The 21,759-nt window shown below is 41.9% G+C and overlaps 1 protein-coding gene across 4 annotated transcripts in view; it reads left to right on the top strand.

Annotated features, from left to right (window-relative positions):
• Positions 1–21,759, top strand: part of LOC116509025 (calcium-activated chloride channel regulator 1-like) — a 39,225-nt gene that overhangs the window by 1,740 nt on the left and 15,726 nt on the right. The window contains exons 2-9 of one of the 4 annotated variants that reach the window (XM_032217905.1): positions 9,032–9,213; positions 9,424–9,573; positions 13,092–13,269; positions 15,004–15,144; positions 17,721–17,871; positions 19,102–19,210; positions 21,109–21,277; positions 21,363–21,584. In XM_032217905.1, coding sequence (XP_032073796.1) covers positions 13,117–13,269; positions 15,004–15,144; positions 17,721–17,871; positions 19,102–19,210; positions 21,109–21,277; positions 21,363–21,584 — 945 coding nt within the window. In that variant the 5' untranslated portion in view covers positions 9,032–9,213; positions 9,424–9,573; positions 13,092–13,116. Of the gene's footprint in view, positions 1–9,031; positions 9,214–9,423; positions 9,574–9,796; positions 9,916–11,583; positions 11,805–13,091; positions 13,270–15,003; positions 15,145–17,720; positions 17,872–19,101; positions 19,211–21,108; positions 21,278–21,362; positions 21,585–21,759 lie in introns of those variants that run through there. The other 3 variants (XM_032217903.1, XM_032217906.1, XM_032217904.1) reach the window with 3 other exon arrangements.

The following is a 21,759-nucleotide window of genomic DNA, read 5'->3' as shown; positions in this document are numbered from 1 at the left end:
GCGCACAACTCGATTCCTGTGAGTGGCGGACCAGCAAATATATACACGCACAGTTCGACTCCCACAAGCAGTGGGTCAGCGAGCATGCACACATAGCTTGACTTCACGTTGAGCTGTGCAAACCTGTGTGTGCACGCCAGCCCGCCACTCATGTGGCCCAGTTGCACATTGCGTGGCCCGGGGGTTGGAGACCCTGATTTAGAGGGGGAAAATGCTTAGCAGTTGCAAACGGTCAGAATAGGCTGCAGAGTGGAAAGGGATTAAAGAGTCACCACCCCCCTCCTTTTCTCAGCCTCCAGCTTTTACTTGGAGGCTGGTGGTAAAATGAAGAATCAAATAAAGTAGAATAGAATAGAATAGAATAGAATAGAATAGAATTCTTTATTGGCCAAGTGTGATTGGTCACACAAGGTGCTCTGTAGGGAGAATTAGGCTGGTAAGAACTGAGACAGCCCAGGTTGTGAAACAACAACCATTTATTTAACAACAGAATAGCTAACCCGTAAGAGAACTCTAGAAACGGGCAACAGAGACCTCTCCGTCTGAAAGCCCTTTATATAGTAACTGTCAGACAGGACAACCAATAAGAATGCTGCAATCTCCCGCCTGGAGGCTAGCGCGTCTTAGCCAACCAGCACATCCTCCGGGCCAGCTGGCTTTGACAGGCACCGTAACTGTGAGGACTTAGCACAAGGAATTTGTCTTTGATGCATATTCTCTCAGTGTACATCAAGGGTAGTCAACCTTTTTATACCTACCGCCCACTTTTGTATCTCTGTTAGTAGTAAAATTTTCTAACCGCCCACCGGTTCCACAGTAATGGTGATTTATAAAGTAGGGAAGTAACTTTACTTTATAACATTTATAAAGCAGAGTTACAGCAAACCCCTACCGCCCACCATGAAAGCTGGAACGCCCACTAGTGGGCGGTACGAACCAGATTGACTACTACTGGTGTACATAAAAGAAAAGATACATTTGTCACGGATCATAAGGTACGACAGTCAATGATAGTCATAGGGTGCGCAAATAAGCAATCAAATCATACCAGGAAACAATCAATATAAATCGTAAGGATACAAGCAACGAAGTTATAGTCAGACAGACAATAAGTGGGAGAAGATGGGTGATAGGAACAATGAGAAGATTAATAGTAATAGTAGTGCAGACTTAGTGAATGGTTTGACAGTGTTGAGGAACTGAAGGGTATATATTGCTTTCTTTGGGTTATCTCACAATCCTTCCTCTCGCAGTCAGTACTTATTGCTTCCTGGAAAGGAAAGAGAATAGAGGGGAAGGGGGAAGAAGGAACCACTGCACACTCTTCCTGGCTATTTCCACCCTCTCACACACTTCCCCCAGCTTGTGTTGGCCCCCCACCACCATATGCCTTCCCCAACCTGAACCCCTTCCAATTATTCTTGCAAAATTATTTTCAGTCTATGGCTTAGAATTGTTGTGAGCAACTTATAGTCATTCAATACCCAGAGTTCCTATGGTAAATGGGCATTTTACATATTTATTTAATAAATGTAAATAAATAAAATACAAGCACTTAAATATAATATGAACTCATATCATAGAAAGCCAGTCTGGCGTAGTGGTTAAGGTGCTGGTCTAGAAACTACACAACAGTGAGTTCTACAGGTAGTCCTGGACTTACAACAGCTCGCTTAGTGACGGTTTAAAGTTACAATGGCACTGAAATGAGCATCTCCATGGTCATGTGATTTACATTTGGATGCTTGACAACTACTCACATTTATGATAATTGCAGTGTCCTGGGGTCATGTGATCACCTTTTCCAACCTGACAAGCAAAGTTAATGGGCAAATCAGATTAACTTAACCATGTTACTAATTTAACAACTGCAGTGATTCACTCAACAAATGTGGCAAGAAAAGTCGTAAAATGGGGCAAAACTCACATAACAAATTTCTCACTTGGTAACATAGATGTTGGCTCAACTGTGGTCATAAGTTGAGGATTACCTGTAGTTCTGCTGCAGGCATGAAAGACGGCTAATAAAGGTGGCATACAAATCAAGTATAGAAATAATCTAAGCTATTGACTAGGTCGTGACCCGTCAAAACCGCGGTCGACTAAAGCGCGCCCGACTAAAGCACGTACGTGACATCAGCAGCGCGACAAATAAAATTAAAAATAAATTAAATTAAAATTAAAATTAAATTAAAGCAAGCCTATTCACATAAAGGTAAGGGTTAGGGTTAGGGTTAGGGTTAGGGTTAGGGTTACGTTAAGCGTTAGGGTTAGGTTTAGGGTTAGGTTAAGGGTTAGCGTTAGGTTAAGGGTTAGGTTTAGGGTTAGGTTAAGGGTTAGGCTTAGGGTTAGGTTTAGGGTTAGGTTTGGGGGGGTTAGGGTAAGGTTTTCGCTTTAATTTTAAATTTACCGCTCACAGCGCAATGTTTTCATCGCGCTGTGATGACGTCACATACGCGCTTTCGTCGAGCGCGCTTTAGTCTACTGCAGTTTTGTGGTGGAACCGACTAGGTTTAGGTTAGGTTTAGGTTTATTAGATTTATATGCCGCCCTTCTCCCAAGGACTCAGGGCGGCGTACAACGTTAAAAGAAACACATAATACAAAAGTTAAAAAAAAATTAAATAGAATAACCCGAACAAACCCAATAAGAATTAACAATAGCATTTTTTAAAAAAAAAATTAAAATTAACAATGACCAATAATTTGTTTTGTTTTGTTCAGGCCAGGCTGGCTTGCTGGAAAAGCCAACTTTTTAGGGCGCGTCGGAAGGATCGGAGGTTGGGGATTATACGAAGCTCCGGGGGCAGTTCATTCCAGAGGGAAGGCGCTCCCACAGAGAAGGCTCTCCCCCTGGGGGTCACTAGCCGACACTGTCTGGCCAACGGCACCCTGAGGAGGCCAACTCTGTGGGATCGCACTGGACGATGGGAGGCTACCGATGGCAGTAGGTGGTCTCGCAGGTGCCCTGGGCCTAAACCTCAACTAAACTAAACTAAACTAAACCTACTCTCCCACCCCACCTCCTCAATATGCAGTCATTGTTTCCACCATGTTTCCTCTGGTTGACTGTTCCCTTCTGTCTTCTAGAGCCATGTCTTCAATCCACTTCAATCTTGCTCGATGTAGTATCTTCAGTTCTCTCGATTTAGCTTTCCAAATTGCTTCTCAGCTTGTCTCAGAAATGAAACTCCCAGTTCTTCATAGCAATAGCAATAGCAGTTCGACTTATATACCGCTTCATAGGGCTTTCAGCCCTCTCTAAGCGGTTTACAGAGTCAGCATATCGCCCCCATAGTCTGGGTCCTCATTTCACCCACCTCGGAAGGATGGAAGGCTGAGTCAACCTTGAGCCGGTGAGATTAGAACCGCTGGACTGCAGATAACAGTCAGCTGTAGTGGCCTTCAGTACTGCACCCTAACCACTGCGCCACCTCGGCCCTATGATGCACCACATTGACTCATTTGACAGGATTGCTCTGATATTCTTCAGATGAAACGTCTTGCCTTCTCTTTTCCATTTCTTTCTCATGAATAGTCTTTCTGTCAATAGAAGGCAGAGCATCATGCCCTGATAGTTTCAAACATCCTTTCCTTCTCACTCTCCCTACCACACCCAAAGAGGGGATTTTATATTCATTTGTGAGGTAACTTTCTTCCTTGTCACCAAGATTCTTTTTCTTTTTCCTCCATACTTTGCCCTGTCCCATTACATAACCTTTAGCACTGACTTAGTTAAACTTTAATCTGGAGTCTATAGATTTCATAAACACTAAGAGCTTTTTTATCTCTTCCCCAAATCTAAGATTCAATCTCCTATACCCTGCAATTAACCTTTTTTTTTTTTAAATCTTTCTTGCCTTGAACCTCCTTTATGGCACACCTAAATTTAGAGTTGTATGCATTTACTAAGTTACTATTATTGAGGCTGGCCCAATTTTACACTAGTAAAAGTTAGTCAATGTTAGATAATTGAACAAGACGCCTTACGTGAGATTCAGGATATTGGCCAAAGGGATCTGAATCAAGATCACATGAAGTTTTAATACCACTTTATAATGTCTGGGTAAGGCCACACTTGGAATACTGCATCCAGTTTGGTCACTATGATGTAAAAAAAAGATGTTGAAACTCTAGAAAGAGTGAAGAGAAGAGCAACAAAGATGATTAGGGGACTGGAGACTAAAACATATGAAGAACAGCTGCAGGAACTGGGTATGTCTAGTTTAATAGAAAGAAGGACTACGGGAGACATGATAGCAGTGTTCCAATATCTCAGGGGCTGCCACAAAAAAAGAGGGAGTCAAACTATTCTCCAAGGCACCTGAGGGTAGAACAAGAAGCAATGGGTGGAAACTAATCAAGGAGAGAAGCAACTTAGAACTGAGGAGAAATTTCCTGACAGTTAGAACGGTTAATCAGTGGAACAACTTGCCTCCAGAAGTTGTGAATGCTCCAACAGTGGAAGTTTTTAAGAAGAGATTGGATAACCACTTGTCTAAAGTGGTGTAGAGTTTCCTGCCTAAGCAGGGGGTTGGACTAGAAGAGGCAAGTGCTCCTCATGCTTGCCCGTTCCTGGCCCAAAGCCTTGTGACACCACCACCACCCTGCTGGGCCAAATGCACTTGGCTGGGTGGGGGGGTCATGAAGCTTTGGGCCCAGAATGGGCGATCACAGCCGCCCCACCAAGAGGAGCACTTGTCTCCGTTGCCTCCGAAGGCAGAGGGCAGGTGCATAGAAGCAGGGAGCGACAGGCACTGCTGCTATGGGTGCGAGTGGAAGGCACTGGTCATCATGGGGCGTGCGTCTGCCTCGTAAAAGTTGCCTGGCTCCATAGAATAGCTAAAGTGTACCGTGGCACAAGGTTGGAGGCCCAGTGGTGGCGGCAACAGCGGTGGCAGTACTTGAGGTCAGGACAGGCTGTCTGGGCAGGCCAAGTCATCCTGGGCCAGCTATTTATGCCTGCTGTCCAGTGGGCAACTCATAACATCCGCCTCCTCCCCGTCCCACCTTCGGCACCGCTTCCAGGCCAGCTACCTGGACGGGCTTTGGGAGGGGAGCATCCCTGCCCAGGTTGCAGTGGCGCTGTGAAAGCCCAGCTGGTCAGCTTGCCATCCAACAGATGTGGGTGGGTAAGCAAGCAGTGACCGGGGGACCGATTCGGGGGCATAGCCAGTCTGCTGATTCTACCGGTTCAGAGAGCCAGCCCCGATTTTTACTGGTTCGGCTGAACCGGGTTGAACCGATAGGAACCCACCTCTGAGACAGAATTTGAGAGAACTACTTGTCCATGCTAGTTGAGAGATTCTGTAGTAGTCCACATTATTTGGAAGTTAATGCTATGAAGAAGCTTATATTATTGCGGATTTGATATTTCATACTAAAAGCTTATTGTATTTCTGGACAAAATACCATGGTTTATTTTTGGTTTGGGTGTGACTACTAAAGAAAAGAAAAACAAATTTTACCAGAGGCACAAATTGAGAAATGGGGCTTGCTCAGAATTGTTTTGCATATTTCAAAAACAATCACAATCCATCTTCCCTCATTTGATTTGTAACCCGTTATTTCCTCATTTTTAATTTTCTTATTGTTTTAATATACAAAGAGAATAAGACAACAAAGAACTAAAAAACACAAACACAACAACAAAATAGAAACCTATTTTTATAACATAGGAAAAAACCCACATTGTTAAATTATAACCGTACAGAAAATGATTAGATTTTTTATTAGGCCAGTAAAGGGCTAGTTTACAGACAGAAAATGAAAACATATTTTCAATCCAGCATAGTAATTTCCGAGTTGCCCAATTTTTCCAAAATTATTCTTTCTCCTGTGCACTGCTTGGGGAATCCAACCATGGGTTAACTTTGTCCATTAACCTAGAGACTGAGACTGAGTTACGTAATTGTTGACCACGCCTCCTCTGACTGGGCTAGTTCAGTTTTTTAACTCAGTCCAGCCTTAAAGAGACGTAAAAAAATGCTCTCCTCTAGGATAATAGACAAATTAGCTCATTTGACTTGGATTTCTGCCTTTTGATTCGTTTGACTAAGGTTTGTAGCATTTGTGTTGCCTGATAATAAGATTGCCCTTTCCTTGTGACTCTAGCGGCCGCAGGAAAGTCGCCCCTAAGTTTTTTACGCACCAGAGCTTTGACGGGGAAAATCAGTAGAGAGTCGGTTCTCCACTGTCTGTCCTGATCAGTGGCTGTGGTGAGAGTCAGTTCGCGGCTCTCGTGTCGGCGTGGGGCCCGGCAGCCTGCTGTTACTGCATTCTGTTTCCTCTGCTTATGCTGAGGCGGCAGCGTGGTCCTGCCTCCAGCAGGCGCGGACGCAATCCTTTGCCAGGGAACACCATTTCTCAGTGCTTAAAACACTTGCCGCGGTTTGGGATGAATTAACTGCGCCATTGGGAAACGGGCGTCCCGTCCACCTCCTCCACCGGGTGGGGAAAGACGGTGGCATCTTTGAATGCAAATTTGCAAACAGCCCAATTCAGTCGTTGGCGCTTCGCTCCGAAACAACAGCAAGAGGGAGTGGAGTTTGCCTTGTGCTTTCACTTCCAATTCAGGACAGAGTGAGTCATCTTGCTACAGAGGTCGGTTTGCCGCCATCGCTTAGCACTGTCTGCTCGCCAATTTGCAGAGGTTTGCCCTGGTTTCAATTGTGCTTGAGCCTTTACAAATCACTCCCATTCCCCCCCCCCGTGATTATTATGGCCGGTCAATCATCATCTGGAGGCAGCAATGGATCTCCTAGCTCCCTTCCACTGCACTCTGAGGCTGCTGAGCCCAGCACTAGGGTGGGTAGGACCACCACTAGGGCCTCTAAGCATAAATCGCGTATGCCCTCTGCAGCCTTGGATAGTGCTGCCAGGCGCAAGGAGAAAGCCAAGTTCTTGGCCGTAGCCCCTGGGCCTACCACCAAGTTACCTCCTACCTTAGTGGCCGAGCGCCACTCTCCCTTGATTCCTCCAGCGGGAATCCAGGGCTGGTCCCACGATCCCCCCACACCACTGGGAGGGATGCAGACGAAATGGATTTGGGGCCCTGGTCTATCCCTGATTTATCTATCGGGGGCCGACCACGTGCCAGATGCCCCCACCCTCAGAGCCTGTGGCCACATTTATGCCCACGGCAGCAGGCCTCTGGGCCAGGGATGGGCCCGAATTTGATCTGCCCCCAAAACTGCATAATACGATTTCTGTAGGCATCTCCTAGAGGGTGGACGCGGAATTGCAGTGCTGAGCCCAGCGCCCTCTTTCTTTGCCAGAGACCCTTCCATCTCTCAGGCTGATCCTTCTTCGCCTCCACCTTCGGCCTACAGCGAAGGCTCTATCCTGGGTGAGGAGGAGGAGGACGTTGCTGCCCTAGAATTGTCGGATGATAATGGACCAGTGCAAGATACACCAGCCTTTTCCGGCCTATTTTGGCCCGCCTTATTCAAATCACTTTTGTACAAGGCTAAGGCATCTACCAAGATGGTATGACTGTGGGACTTGATTCCACTGACCATTTTTTCGCAGAGCAAGTACAGGAGCAGGATGCCATTCCTGTCCCGAAACTATTTCTGGACATTATTCAGAAACAGTGGTCCCAACCTACGGCTGTTCCCCTTCCTAGTAATGGGGACAGGAAACTTTACGCTTCCATGCCTGAACTGGATGAGCTCCTTCAGTTCCCTACTGTGGATCCCCCAGTAGCGGCATTGGCGTCCCCGGCATTGATTCCTTCTGAGATTTCGGAAGGCCTTAAGGCCGAGGACAGCAAGGCTGAACTGGTAATCTACAAAACACACCAGGTGGCGGCCTGGGCTCCTTAACAGAACTTCACTAGTTTGGTTGCAACAGCTGCAGTCTAGGCTTCCTCCCGAAGACCTACGCCTACACCAGGATGTAAATAAGCTGGTGGCAGCGCTGGAGTTCTCTTCAGATGCTACGCTCAATGCGACCAAGTTCGTGTCTCATGTGGTAGCTTTCAACGTGGCACCCCACAGACTCCTCTGGCTTCGCCATTGGCAAGCTGATTTATGTTCCAAATGGTACCTGGCCTCTACCCCTTTCAAAGGGGACCTTCTGTTTGGAGCAGCGTTGGATCCTATTTTGATCGAAAATAGGGACAAATGCAAGGTACTTCCAACAACCGCTAGGTTCGATGACAGGAGGCAACAACCATATCACAGAAGTCAGTCCTTTCGGGCTGGAGACTCCAGGTACACCACTGCCCCCTATGTCCCTCCCTATTCCAGGCCGTTCCCTCAGACTCTGGACAGAGGTCAGGATTGCTCCGGGCCTAGGGACAGGGGCTTCCAACAGGGTCAGCAACAGCAAGCCCAGTGGCCATTTTGTGGGGCCGGTCCTTTCACAGGTACTGGTGACTCAAACGAGGTGGGACCTATTGGCAGGCGTCTCACTTTGTTCGCCCCTCAATGGGCAGAAACCACCTCGGACGTTTGGGCCCTTCAGAAAGTGAGGATGGGCCTCACTCTGAAATTTCTCGCTATCCTCCCGAGACATTTCATCAGGTGTCCCATACCAAGGTGTCAGGTAAAGAGGTGCCTAATGGATTCCGAAATCGAATAACTGATTTCTATACATGCTATAGAAAGGGTACTTCAGGGACAGGAGAAACTAGGTTTCTATTCTATCCTTTTCTTGGTCCCCAAAAGCTTGGGCGGATGGCGGGCCATCCTAGATTTGAAACGGCTCAATCTTTGCCTGAAATACCAGAGGTCCAAAATGCAGTCGCTCAAGAGCATTTTGGCCTGCATCAGACAAGGTGACCTACTGACTTCTGTAGACATCAAGTAGGCATACCTTCATGTGCCGATATACCCATCTCATCGAAGGTTCTTGCAATTCCAATTTGCAGGGTGCCATTTCCAATACCGTGCCCTCCCATTCGGCCTTTCATCGGCCCCGCGGACCTTCACAAAGTTGTTGGCGGTGATAGTGGCATCTCTCCCGGTCAATCCCGATAAGAGTCAACTGTAACCTAGACAATATCTTGATCCTATCATCTTCCCCAGATATGGCAAGGCAGGATGTGCAGACCATGATCGAAGCATTGCAGCTCCATGGCTTCATCCTGAATTTTCTGAAGAGCCATTTGCACCCAACCACGTTCCTCCTCCATCTTGGGACCGTCATCGACTCCCAATGGTGCATGGTATTGCTAGCTCAGGAAAGGCACTAAAGCCTTCAAACCCTGGTGAGTCAAGTGCAATTGCAGCATTCTCTTCCCTTCGCGGTCCTATCCCAACTGCTGGGATAGGATCCCAACTGCTGGGGAAGATGGTCTCGTGCATAGACATTGTTCCATGGTCCAGGTTCCACACATGCCCTCTCCAGTGGTTTTTGCACCCCCTTTCAGAGGGCTCACACCAGCCACTCACAAACCAAGGTCCGTTTGACTCCCAAGGTACTGCGTTCGCTCTGCTGGTGGGCTTCTTCAAAGATCCTCAAGGGGTGCCTTTTCAAAGAGCCGGACCACGTGGTAGTAACAACAGACACAAGTCTTTTCGGATGGGGAGCCCATGCCCTGACCGAGTGACACAGAAGGACCGTTCAGGTAAGTCAACAGTCGTTTCATGATATCACAAGTTCAGTAATGCTAGTAATAAAGTAATATTGAGTAATAAAGTACTCAAAACAAGCAAGAACCCATGCACAGAACTACATATAACAGCTCAAATTTCAAAGTCCCAAATGGGAGTGCTTCCTATTTCAGTAACTTCAGGGCATTGTTTCAGATGTCAAACAGACACATGAAGATAAGCAAAACTAAGCTAAGCAGAAAAGCAAAGTAGCATGAACTAGAGTCTCTGAAGATAAGTTTCATTTAGCACGGGACACGTGGAAGAGAAGTCAAGATTCAGTCTGGAGTTCAGAGAGCCCAATCAAGCTTTATTAGGTAATCCATCAACCCATTAAAAAAGAAAGCTCAGGTTTTCTACACAAGAAGAAAACACAGGAATAGTATTTCAGGATAGGAAATCAGATGGTTACTCCCAACAGTTAAACTTGGGTCAGGACTATCTCTTAAATCAGATTTGCAGGCAGCTGTTCTTAAAATATAGAATAATATGGTTGTAAAGAACCTTGGCGGTCTTTTGCCCACCTTCCTTCCCATGGCAGGAGATCTAATACAATTCTGGATAAATGGCTGTCCAACCTCTTCTTGAAAACTTCCAGTTATGGAGCATCCACAACTTCCAGAGGCAAGCCGTTCCACTGATTAATTGTTCTCACTTTCAGGAAATTTCCCCTTAGTTCTAGTTGGATCTCTTTTTAATGTTCTTCCACCTGCCCTCAGGTGCTTTGGAAAATAAAGTTCTCACTTTCAGGAAATTTCCCCTTAGTTTTAGTTGGATCTCTTTTTAATGTTCTTCTACCTGTTACTTCTTGTCCTGCCCTCAGGTTATTTGGAAAATAAATTAACTCTCTTCTCTGTGACAGCTCCCCAAGTACTGGAAGACAATTATCATCTCACCCCTGCTGCCAATTACCTCCCAAAGACCCATTAGATCGCCCGGGGGAGGGCCTTCTCTGTTGCAGCTCCGGCCCTTTGGAACGAACTCCCCGCGGAGATTCAGACCCTCACCTCTCTCCTGGCCTTCCGAAAAGCTGTTAAAACCTGGCTGTGTCGGCAGGCCTGGGGTTGATGAGCTCCCTTCCCCTCTCGACATTTATTTTAAATGCCTGTTTTGTATTTGTATGTTCCCTTTCCCGTTTGAGTTGTTCGCCGCCCTGAGTCCCTATAGGGAATAGGGCGGCATATAAATAAAATAAAACTTCAAACTTCAGTTCTTCTCTTTGTTAGATTAGGCATACCTAGTTCCTTCAATCATTCATTATATGGTTTAGCCTTAAGACCCCTTATCATCTTTGTAGCTCTTCTCTGTTGTGCTCTCTCCCTCTTTTTTTTGTATTGTAGTGACCAGAATTGGATTCAGTATTTTAATTGTTGTCTCACCAATGCAGTATAAAGCGGTACTATCACTTCATTTATTCTTGAAACTATCTCTCTGTTCATGCAATCTAGGACTACATTGGCCTTTTTGGCAGCTGCACCACATTGCTGGCTCATACTTAAGTGGTGGTCTACTAGGACCCCTAGATCTCTCTCACAATTTCTACTATTGAGCCATGTACCACCTATTGTATATCTGTGCTTTTGTTTTTTCTTACCCGTTTTCTCATCACTGAATTGCATTTTGTTGGATAGGGCCCAGTGTTCGAGCCTGTCAAGGTCCTCCTAAATCTAGAGTCTATCCTCTAAAGTGTTAGTGTTATTCCCTCCAGCTTTGTGTTGCCTGCAAATTTGATGAGTTCAATGCCAAGGGCTGGAAACATTTTCTATGTTTCAGATAGACTATTCCTGTCCATGGAGGATTAATCAAATATTGTTTTTTCTCCTCCCTTTTCACCATTACCAAATGCCATGTTAACGGACAAAGATGAAACACAATAACTTTGAAACCCAGTAAATGTGTTCACATGACCTATTTAGGATTTTTTTTTTAAAGGTAAAACACAGGTAAAGGATAAAAAAGTCACACACATTTACATTTCTTACTAGCTCACATGGAATCAACAAGGCTGAAATATGGCTGTGTAAAGTAAATGATGTGAGTATTGATAGAGGACAAAAGGCAAATTTGTCTTGGAAGCAGCACCGATTAGGCAACAGTACAACAGATTAGGCGATAACAGTTAGGAAAGCAAAAATGTGCCTATTTCTTGCAGCACATGAGACAAAATGACTTGCCCAAAGTTATCCAGCTAGCTTTCATGGCTAAGGTAAGACTTGAACTCACATTCTTCTACTAAGATCTAAGATTTTGGAATTAATTATAAAAACCCTTCTCATGGGAAAATGTTTTTTTTTACTTCTATTTTTAAAATTTTGACTTAATTGGATGATACTAATACAGAATGAATTAAAATATTTTTAACATTGGGTATATTGAAATATATTTTTGAACAATGGACTTGAAAGTTAATTTTAAGGGTGCCTATTTCTATAAGTAATGTTTTAAAGGTGTTATGAAAGAGAAATAAGTATTACCTGTCAAGATTGAGACTGATCTTGAAGTAATTTAAAAATAACAGGTTACAGGAATAATACGTAAAAATATGCTTTGTTGGATACAAAGGAAATGGGCAATGTGTTAGTAATTTAAAGGAATATACAAATAGTAAATCAAGAGTGTGACCTGGATAATTTTCCTAAATTGGATTTACAAAAAAAACTTGTTAAACGTTTGAAGAATTGTATGAAAAGGGACAGAAAAAAAATGTTTTCTGGGACTTTATTTGAAGGGTCTAAAGATCAAATTGTTAACCATAAAAGGAAGGAATATAAAGATGGTTCAATTGATCAAAGTTAAAATAGATATGTTGTTATCTTTGTAACTCTTAATGCACTTTTCTGATCTGGACTAAATATTAAGCCTAAAAGGTTTATGGACAATAGATGCAATATGACAACAATAAATCACTTGTATATAAGAGAAAATGAAAGGTTTATAATTGTTTTGAGGAGGACAGTCACTTTTTAATATATTTATTTATTATTTTCTTACTTTCTTTTCTATTTCTATTTCTCTTTTTCCTTTCCCCCCTGAACCTTCTACTCTTTTTTCAGTTTTCACTTTTAATATAATCTTTACATTGTCACAGGACAACTTTAAGTAAGCCATTCCCAATAAATTTTTATAGAAATGTAAATAATAGAACATCATATGATTTATCCAAATACTGACTTCAGGGAAAAAATTAAGTAATTCATTTTAAAACATCTTCCGTATAAGATTAATATTATGTAAGGTTTATTTAGTTTGCAATGTTTATAGAACAAAAGTATATTCTATAAGTTCATTAGGCATGTTCACAATGAATTAGGATCAGAATGAGGAACTTCAATTCTTATTAAATTGTTGATATGTAACTAAGAGAATACAAAGAATAATCCAAAGCTGAATCACTTCATCAGAACAAAGTCCCGCAATAAAATATTCAGGAGTTGACTGCATGTATAAATATGTGTGTGTGCAATACTTCTGCGCCATCCTTTCCGTCAACCAGGGTGAGGAAAGAAGTGCCAGCAAAGATGGCACTCAGTCAGGACATTTTGGTGATAATGATGCTACTACATGGAGTAATGGGTACCATGATCAACCTCAACAATAATGGCTTTGAAAACATTGTTATTGCTATTAATCCAACGATACCGGAAGATGCCAAAATTATTACCAACATACAGGTATGATAATTAGACATTTCTGAACATATTAACTTTGTAATACATTAAGAATTCTGTTAGATATATAGTGCTAAAATCTATTTGTGTTTTGTAAATAATGAGGTACGTTCCAGTATATATGTGTGTGTGTGTGTGTGTGTGTGTGTGTGTGTGTGTGTGTGTGTGTGTGTTTTACAGCTGACAGCTCCCTGTGTCAAGAGGCTGGGCAATTCAAGACCAATTTGATAAGAAAAGATCCTTTTCTGACAGTCAGCCGACTGAGTGTTCATTCATGCATATGAAACTCCAAAGAAATTCATAAACGTTTGAACCAACTCGATTGCTCAGCCCTAAACTGCTCCCTTTATCATATGGACTTTGTGTTCCATTTTAAAAGCATTCCACGTTCAGAGGAGGCTAATTGTTAACTACTCACCCTCCTTTACCTCTTTGAAGGAGAGATGAAGCAATCCTCCTTCATTTCATATAATTGTAATAATTTGATCTCTGGCACAATGTATCATATTAGTGTTGGCTTTCCCCAGCCTGATGTTTTTGAATTTACAAGTCCTACCATTTTTAATTAATACTAGTTGATAATCCAGTGCTGTCCAGGTATTTATTTATCCCAAACCTCCTTCCATTAATGTCGCTGCAATTCCTGAAGAGGCGATGCCAAGAGCAATTTCTCCCTGAGCCCTGATTTCAGCGACAATTACATTAGTTAAAAATGTTTTCCCTGTGCACCCAGAAGGGTCAAGAAAAATGATACCACCTTGTTGTTTCACTAGCTGATCCATGATCATTTGGTATGCTTTTTTCTGATCTTGATTTAGAAGTGGCTTCTTGTCCGCAATACATGCCCTTGTTGATTATGTCTGGGCCAAACGTAATTTCTTATGTTGGATTTTCCCCCTTACCAGAGGGAGCCCCTGTGGAGTACTATGAAGCCATTACCATGGCAATTCCACAGCGCTGTACAGTAGAAGCCATTTTAAGGTACAACAGGCTGTATCTTAACAGAACAGACACCCTGAGAGGTGTTAGGGGTATCTTACCCCCCTCCCCCAGTATTTGTTTCCAGAGAGTAAGTAATCTGTGTATCAAGTTTGGTTGAAATTGCTCGAGGCGTTCCAGAGTTATGCTGGAAAACACACACAGAGAGACATTTTTACATATATAGATAGCCAATGAACCTGTTCACTGAGATTGTGGGAATTAAAATTCACTACATCAGAAAGAGATAAAAAGTGAGGAAAATTCATACAAATAAAGATGGAAGAATAGTGATATATTAAGATTGTGAGCTTTAGCAAGATGATTTCACAGTTTAGGAATACATAATTATTTCATGGTTTTATTTTTAATGGAACTTATTGACATTTAAAGGTAAAACATTTAATTTTTTTTTATAATTTCTCAATAACCACATTTGTTGTATTTATTTTGTACAATGACAATAAAGACTATACTACACTATATAGCGGATGAGATTATTTCCTGAATGTCAAGAAAGGACAGAAAAAAAATGCAAGAACATAATTTGTGATTTTCAGATTGTGGGAAGTCGAGGTATAAGTAGAATCATCTGATCTTTCAGATTTTTTGAGACTGCCTGTGAAACCCCAAAATAAATATCAGGTCACATGAGAGTTCTAAGTAGAATGAAATAAATGCAATGTACAGAACCCTAGGCAGTAACTATTGACAGCTCCACAACAAAGTAAATATATTTGTATTTTGTGTTCCTATTAGAATATGGTTAAAGAAGCATCCAATTATCTCATCAATGCTACGGAACGAAGATTTTACTTTAAGTCTGTAAAAATTATAATTCCATTGACATGGCAAAAAAAAACAGAATATGAAAGAGTAATAAGAGAATCCTACGAAAAAGTAAGTGGAGAATATTCTTCAAAAATATGTGATATTTTAAGAGACAGAAACTACATATAATATAACCACAGGTCTCTGATTTTGTCCTTATAACTCAATTGCCTTCTCCAATTGCAGTCGCTTTGGAAGAGCATTTGCCTTTTAAGAATCCTACTAAGGGAGTCTGAAAGAGGTGAATATGTTTAATCTCCAGCAAAAAAAATTTTTTTGTTTTAATATTAAAACAAATACTAAAAAGTTGACAGATTTAGAAGGTAAAGAGCTTTTCACTCACTCTCTTATTCCAGAGAGAATAATAGATTTAAGTTATAGAAAGATAGATTTGGACTAATTATTTAAAAAAAATGTAATAACACTTTACCTATGCTGAGCAAATGGGTTCATAGCCTAAAAAGACTCTTCCAAATGTACGATTTTAAGATACTGCAACTGTGGCATTCACAGAGGTTATGAATCTAAATTCTATATTTACAGAAAGTTTGCAACTCAATGCCAACCTACAAGGTGGTCTATAATAAGAAAGAATGCCATTTGGTCTTGATCAGTGGTGGGTTTCAAATAATTTAACGATCGGTTCTCTTCCCTAGTGACCATCTGGGTAGGCATGGCTCAGTGGTCATATGACAGGGTGGGCATGGCCAACTCAACGTCGCTCAGGTCAATGGGTGCTTTGCCTTAGCTGTTACAGTGTAATAAGGGGTTAACCAGAGAGGCAGTTTCTGTAAGCAAGGAAATAAAGATTAGGCTAGAAACAACACCAGAATGTTTCCTTCCTGCCTTTCTTACAGGATTAGTCCTGAAAAGTGGAAAAAAACAAAATGAGATTTCTTCCAACAACCGGTTCTCCGAACTGCTTAGAAAGTTAAGAACTAGTTCTCCCGAATAGGTGCGAACTGACTGAATCCCACCACTGGTCTTGACTAGTTTTATTCTAACACCTACAGTAACAGAATCTTGCAAGTCTGAATGCACTTTCTGCTACCCTCACATTATTTTCATGTGAACTAGGAAAGGGTGTGTCTGATACATTTTTTTCAAATTATTTTCTTGGCCTGGATTGGGCTCAAGTGGCACTTATCTGACTGTTGCCTTGCCAGAAGCTCTTATCCCTCTCCTTCAAGGCTTTCCTGTATGCCAGGCTCTGTGTCCAACCCACAGCCTGCACTTTCCGAATCATGCCCAGCCCTGGGAAGGTAGTAATGCAGCTCCACAAGACATCCCCTTCAAATAAAGGAGGTTCGTTACTTATATACTTTAAGGATATTAGCTATATTTTATATGCATCCTAAGACAATTCCTCTTCACTCAATGTGGCCCAGACAAACCAAAGTTTGGACACATGTGTCCCAGAGATGGGTTCCTACCAGCTCGGAACTTGGCGGCCTGGGTTGCTGGAACTGGCAGAGACCCAGGTCTGCCACGCCCCTGAACCAGTTCTCCCGGTGGCGCTGTAGGAGCCACCATCTTGTTTTTTGCTTTTGCATATGCGCAGAGCAATTTTAGCGGTACTGTGCATGCATGTGCACAGGCGGCACACCTCTGACGAACCGGCAGTAATGGCTGCCGGAACCCACCCCTGATGTGTCCTATAATCTTTGCAGGGAAACAATGACAGCAAAGTTATTAACTTCAAGTGCCTGCTTGTGAGCTTTATGCCCATTGGTGAGAACAAATAATTCCTAACCTTTATACACTAAAACTTAATTTAACACACTATTGGGGGGAAGATATATACATTATTCCCAGAGATCTGCAAAATCCAAGTCTTTGAGTCTATATCACTTATATAACAATGTAATTAAGGCAATGATGTAATTTTCACCCTTTATGTACTGACAACATTATAGAAACCAACACAGATAATATAATTTGTTTTACTTCTACAATGACATTATTAAGGTGAAATTAACATAAATGTATCTGATTTAACTGAACCATTTCGGCTGCAACAGATTTTGCCTATTATTTTCAGGAGGGGATGATATCTAGGTGAAAATTTTACTCCATCTTTTTCAAGTCTGCTAAATAATACTCCACTAATTTACTGTTTTACAATAATTAGTTTCTTCTTTTAATGTGAAGAGTCTTTTCTACAGTCTAACAAAATGACTTGGTATTATAAAGGTGTTGCTGATATTGTTGAAGAATAACTGTTGACATCCCTAAATATTTCTCCTGCTAATTGTGGCTGAAAGGAATTATGGAGGACACTAGTTCCTCCATTAGTACATCTCTGCTATGTATTTAAATGAATTATATACACACACTTAATCTGAGTAAATCATATGAATAACAGCCAAACCTTTCATTATTATGGTGATTCAAATTTCAGAGAGAGCTAAGTTTGACTGCTTCCATGCCTATGTGCAATATCTTGTCAATTAAGTACAAAAAGGATATATTCATTATAGGGAATTTCAGGGTTAAAGAATACTGAATAATGTAATGCAATAAATAAATAAAATATATAATGAATTTCTAAGAGGCAGTTTCCAACCAGGGATAATTTTGTATTAGCAAACGATTAGCTACTTTTTATTCATTGATCTTTAAAATATGCCTATTATTATTTTTAGGCCGACATCATAGTAGCTGATCCTCATTTGAAGTCTGGAGATGATCCTTACACCCTGCAGTTTGGAGGTTGTGGGATACCAGGAAGATACATTCATTTCACACCAACATTTCTGACAAATGATAATTTGCATGATGTTTATGGCTCTCGAGGTAATATAATTAATTGGGGTTTTTTTTCGTTCTCACTAATGAAACCTTCAATAGGCAGGGACTGAACAATAACCAACAAAATAAGAAAGTTCATGAAAATATAAATGTCTAATCTCCCTTGGTTGCTTATTTTTAAAGGGTCAAAACTCAGGCAAAAGTTTAACAAAGTCTGCATTTTAGAATGAACAATACAGTCTCCAGCTTGAAACTATCATACTCTGGGTCTATTTGAGTGGTGGGATTCAAAAAAAATTACTACCAGTTCTGTGGGCAAGGCTTTGTGGGTGTGACTTTGTGGGCGTGGCTTTGTGGGTATGGCAGGGGAAGGATACTGCAAACTCCCCATTCCTTCCCCACTCCTGGGGGAAGGTTACTGCAAAATCTCATTCCCTCCCCACCCCACTAACCTGCTTTCCAGCTCCGTTCTCCTGTTCAGGGCAACAAAAGATTTAAGTTATAGAAAGATAGATTTGGACTAATTATTAAAAAAAAATGTAATAACACTTTACCTATGCTGAGCAAATGGGTTCATAGCCTAAAAAGACTCTTCCAAATGTACGATTTTAAGATACTGCAACTGTGGCATTCACAGAGGTTATGAATCTAAACTCTATATTTATAGAAAGTTTGCAACTCAATGCCAGCCTACAAGGTGGTCTATAATAAGAAAGAATGCCATTAGGGTCTTGATCAGTGATGGTTTTCAAATTCCCTAGTGACCATCTGGGTAGACATGGCTCAGTGGTCATGTGACAGGGTGGGCATGGCCAACTCAACGTCACTCAGGTCAAAGAAAATCAGCTGGGAGGCTAGGAGGCAGCAGGGGTGGGGCCAGCTATTTGCCGGTTCTCCGAACTACTCAAAATTTCCGCTACTGGTTCTCCAGAACAGGTCAGAATTGGCTGAATACCACCTCTGGTCTATTCAGATGGCCAGATTCAAAACATGGCTGGGTACTTGCGTGTTTAGCAATAGGATAGAAAAGGCACTTGCAATTTTGTGCAGCGTCATCTATGCTATACTTAATGAATTTGGAGTTGCACATAGACTTAAGTTCAGCTTCCCTTCCAAAAACTTTCTTCGTGGGATCACAATTAAATACCCACTAATAATGACATGTCCACAGTTCCAACAGCATTGAAACACACAGACATAACAACAACTTTTTACTGACTATTGCAAACTTAAATTATTGTGTTACAATTCAGTTGTTTTACCTTTTCCTTACAGGTAGGGTCTTTGTCCATGAGTGGGCTCATCTCAGATGGGGTGTCTTTGATGAATATAATTATGATGCTCCGTTTTACGTTACTAAGGAAAAGAAAGTTGAGGCAACAAGGTATCTTCCTAGACTTAAATTAACCTAATATGCTACAGTGACTAGACTTTAGTACTTCATTGGAATTGGAATTGGAATTGATTTTATTTGTAGGCCGCCCTTTTCCCTGAGGGGACTCAGGGCGGCTCACAGAAACCAGGGAGAGGGGAATACAATACAATACAATACTAAGACAACAACACATAATAAAAATAATACGCAACATGCATACAACATTCGGGCGGGGTAATGGTCCTTATCCCCAGGCCTGACGGGCGAGCCAGTTCTTCAAGGCTGTGCGGAAGGCCTGGACGGTGGAGAGGGTACGAATCTCTACGGGGAGCTCGTTCCAAAGGGTCGGGGCCGCTACTGAGAAGGCCCTCCTCCTTGTGGTTGCCAGCCGACATTGGCTGGCCGATGGGATGCGGAGGAGGCCTAACCTATGAGATCTTATAGGCCGTAGGGAGGTAATTGGCAGAAGGCGGTCTCTCAAGTATCCAGATCCACTGCCATGTAGGGCTTTATGGGTGGTCAATAGCACCTTGAAGCGCATCCGGAGATCGACAGGTAGCCAGCGCAGCTCGCGGAGGATAGGTGTAATGCGGGTGAATCGGGGTGCACCCGCAATCACTCGCGCGGCTGCGTTCTGCACTAGCTGAAGTCGCCGGATGCTCTTCAAGGGCAGCCCCATGTAGAGCACATTGCAGTATTCCAGCCTAGAAATCACGAGGGCCCGAGTGACTGTTGTGAGGGCCTCCCGGTTCAGGTAGGGTCGCAACTGGCGCACCAGGCGTACCTGGGCGAATGCCCCCCTGGTCACAGCCGCTATATGATGGTCGAATGACAGCTGTGAATCCAGGAGGACTCCCAAGTTGCGAACCCTCTCTGAGGGGTGTAGAATTTGACCCCCCAGCCTGAGTGTTGGATTAGTGGCCGAATTTTTGGGAGGAAAACACAACAGCCACTCGGTCTTTTCTGGGTTGAGCACAGAAAATTTTCTATCTACTTGCCTCTTGATCAAGGATACAATTATTATCCAAATAATAATTATTGTCACTCTCTTGGTTTGTTAATTGTATATCCCTTTCAATTATTAAGCTATCAAGCCAATGGTTTCTTTTGTATATCCAGTGTGACATCTTTTTCCATATCATGGGAAGTTTTGTTTATAATTAATTCAAAAAACATATTTCAAAATTATCTGGGCTCTTAGTCCATTTGTTTTGCTGTTTCTTCAAAAAAAAGCCCTTTTTTTTTCGTTCTTAAACTTGTAGTTTAAAGATTTTCAGTCACTAAGGATTGAAGGAAATTTACCTGGTGCTGTAAAACAAGTGAATCCCAAGCTTCCTAATAGCTGAAATGCTGTTAACAAGTAATTTCCAAACGAGATTAGAAAAGGAAGGATGCAAACTTAGTCCACTGTCATTTGAGCAAGATGGCTAACCCCTCTTCTCCCAGAACTCCTCCAAGGATCCTCATCTTGGGAAGACCATTGGTGGGTGAACTCTCTCAGAGTTAGTCTATTCACAGATCTTTATTCCGCTATGGTGGCCAGCTCTATTTTTCTTGAGTCCATCTTCAGTTCCCCATTTCTTCCCTAGAAGTCTCTAGAAGTCCCTCCAATATCAACGTTCAAGAGTATTGTTAATACTCTTTTTCAAAGTTCAACCTTGCAAAATATCTCCTGACTTGGAAGGGAGACCAAGAATCACTCGAGCTTTAGGCTAAGCTGGGAAATTGAAAAACTTTCTGGAACAAAGCAACCGAAAACCACTTGAGTATTCTTGCAAATAAAATGAATTGAATGTACCCCAAAAGTTATCAGAAGTCAAGCTCAACTTGAAACAAAATTTCTCTTTTTATATTGATGTTATCATTTTTCATTTGTAAATTACGTATATTTTTATTATGTCATTTAGATGTTCAGCTGGTGTCACTGGTATTTACATATTTCCAACTGGACCAGGAAATCACAGAGATTGCATATTCCTGGAAGACACTCAGATGTATGAACCGGGATGTCAATTTGTAGCAGATATATCCCAAAGCACTCCAGTGTCTATAATGTATATGCAAAGTTTACCTTCTGTAAGAACAACTAATGTAAAGCATTTAAGTTGATCCTATATTTGTCCTGAATTGTCCTGATGAATTCTTATTTTTATATTTTTAGGTGGCTATGTTCTGTGATAAAAGCAATCATAATATTGAAGCACCAAATCTGCAAAACAAATTCTGCAACTACAAAAGTACGTGGGAAGTAATTATGAATTCCACTGACTTCGCCTCCTCATCTATAATAAATACTCCTCCACCTGACCCCATTTTCACCTTGATGCAAACACGTGATAGAGTTGTCTGTTTAGTGCTTGATGTCTCTGGAAGTATGGCAGATGTAAGTGTTGTGTTAGAAAATTCTTTTAACAAAAAACTTCAAAATGATTTTTTATAGGAATGCTGGGTTAGCTGTTAATTAATTACTGATATTTAATTCATATCATTTAATTCTAATTCATATACGCTTCTTTTCATAAACATTAGTGTTTATGAAACTGTAGTAAATTATAGTT

This window comes from Thamnophis elegans, chromosome 5 (genome assembly GCF_009769535.1).
Source record: "Thamnophis elegans isolate rThaEle1 chromosome 5, rThaEle1.pri, whole genome shotgun sequence".
In the NCBI taxonomy this organism is placed as follows: domain Eukaryota; kingdom Metazoa; phylum Chordata; class Lepidosauria; order Squamata; family Colubridae; genus Thamnophis; species Thamnophis elegans.
The sequence above is the reverse complement of the archived record's forward strand: the minus strand, read 5'-3'. Positions and strand labels throughout refer to the sequence as shown.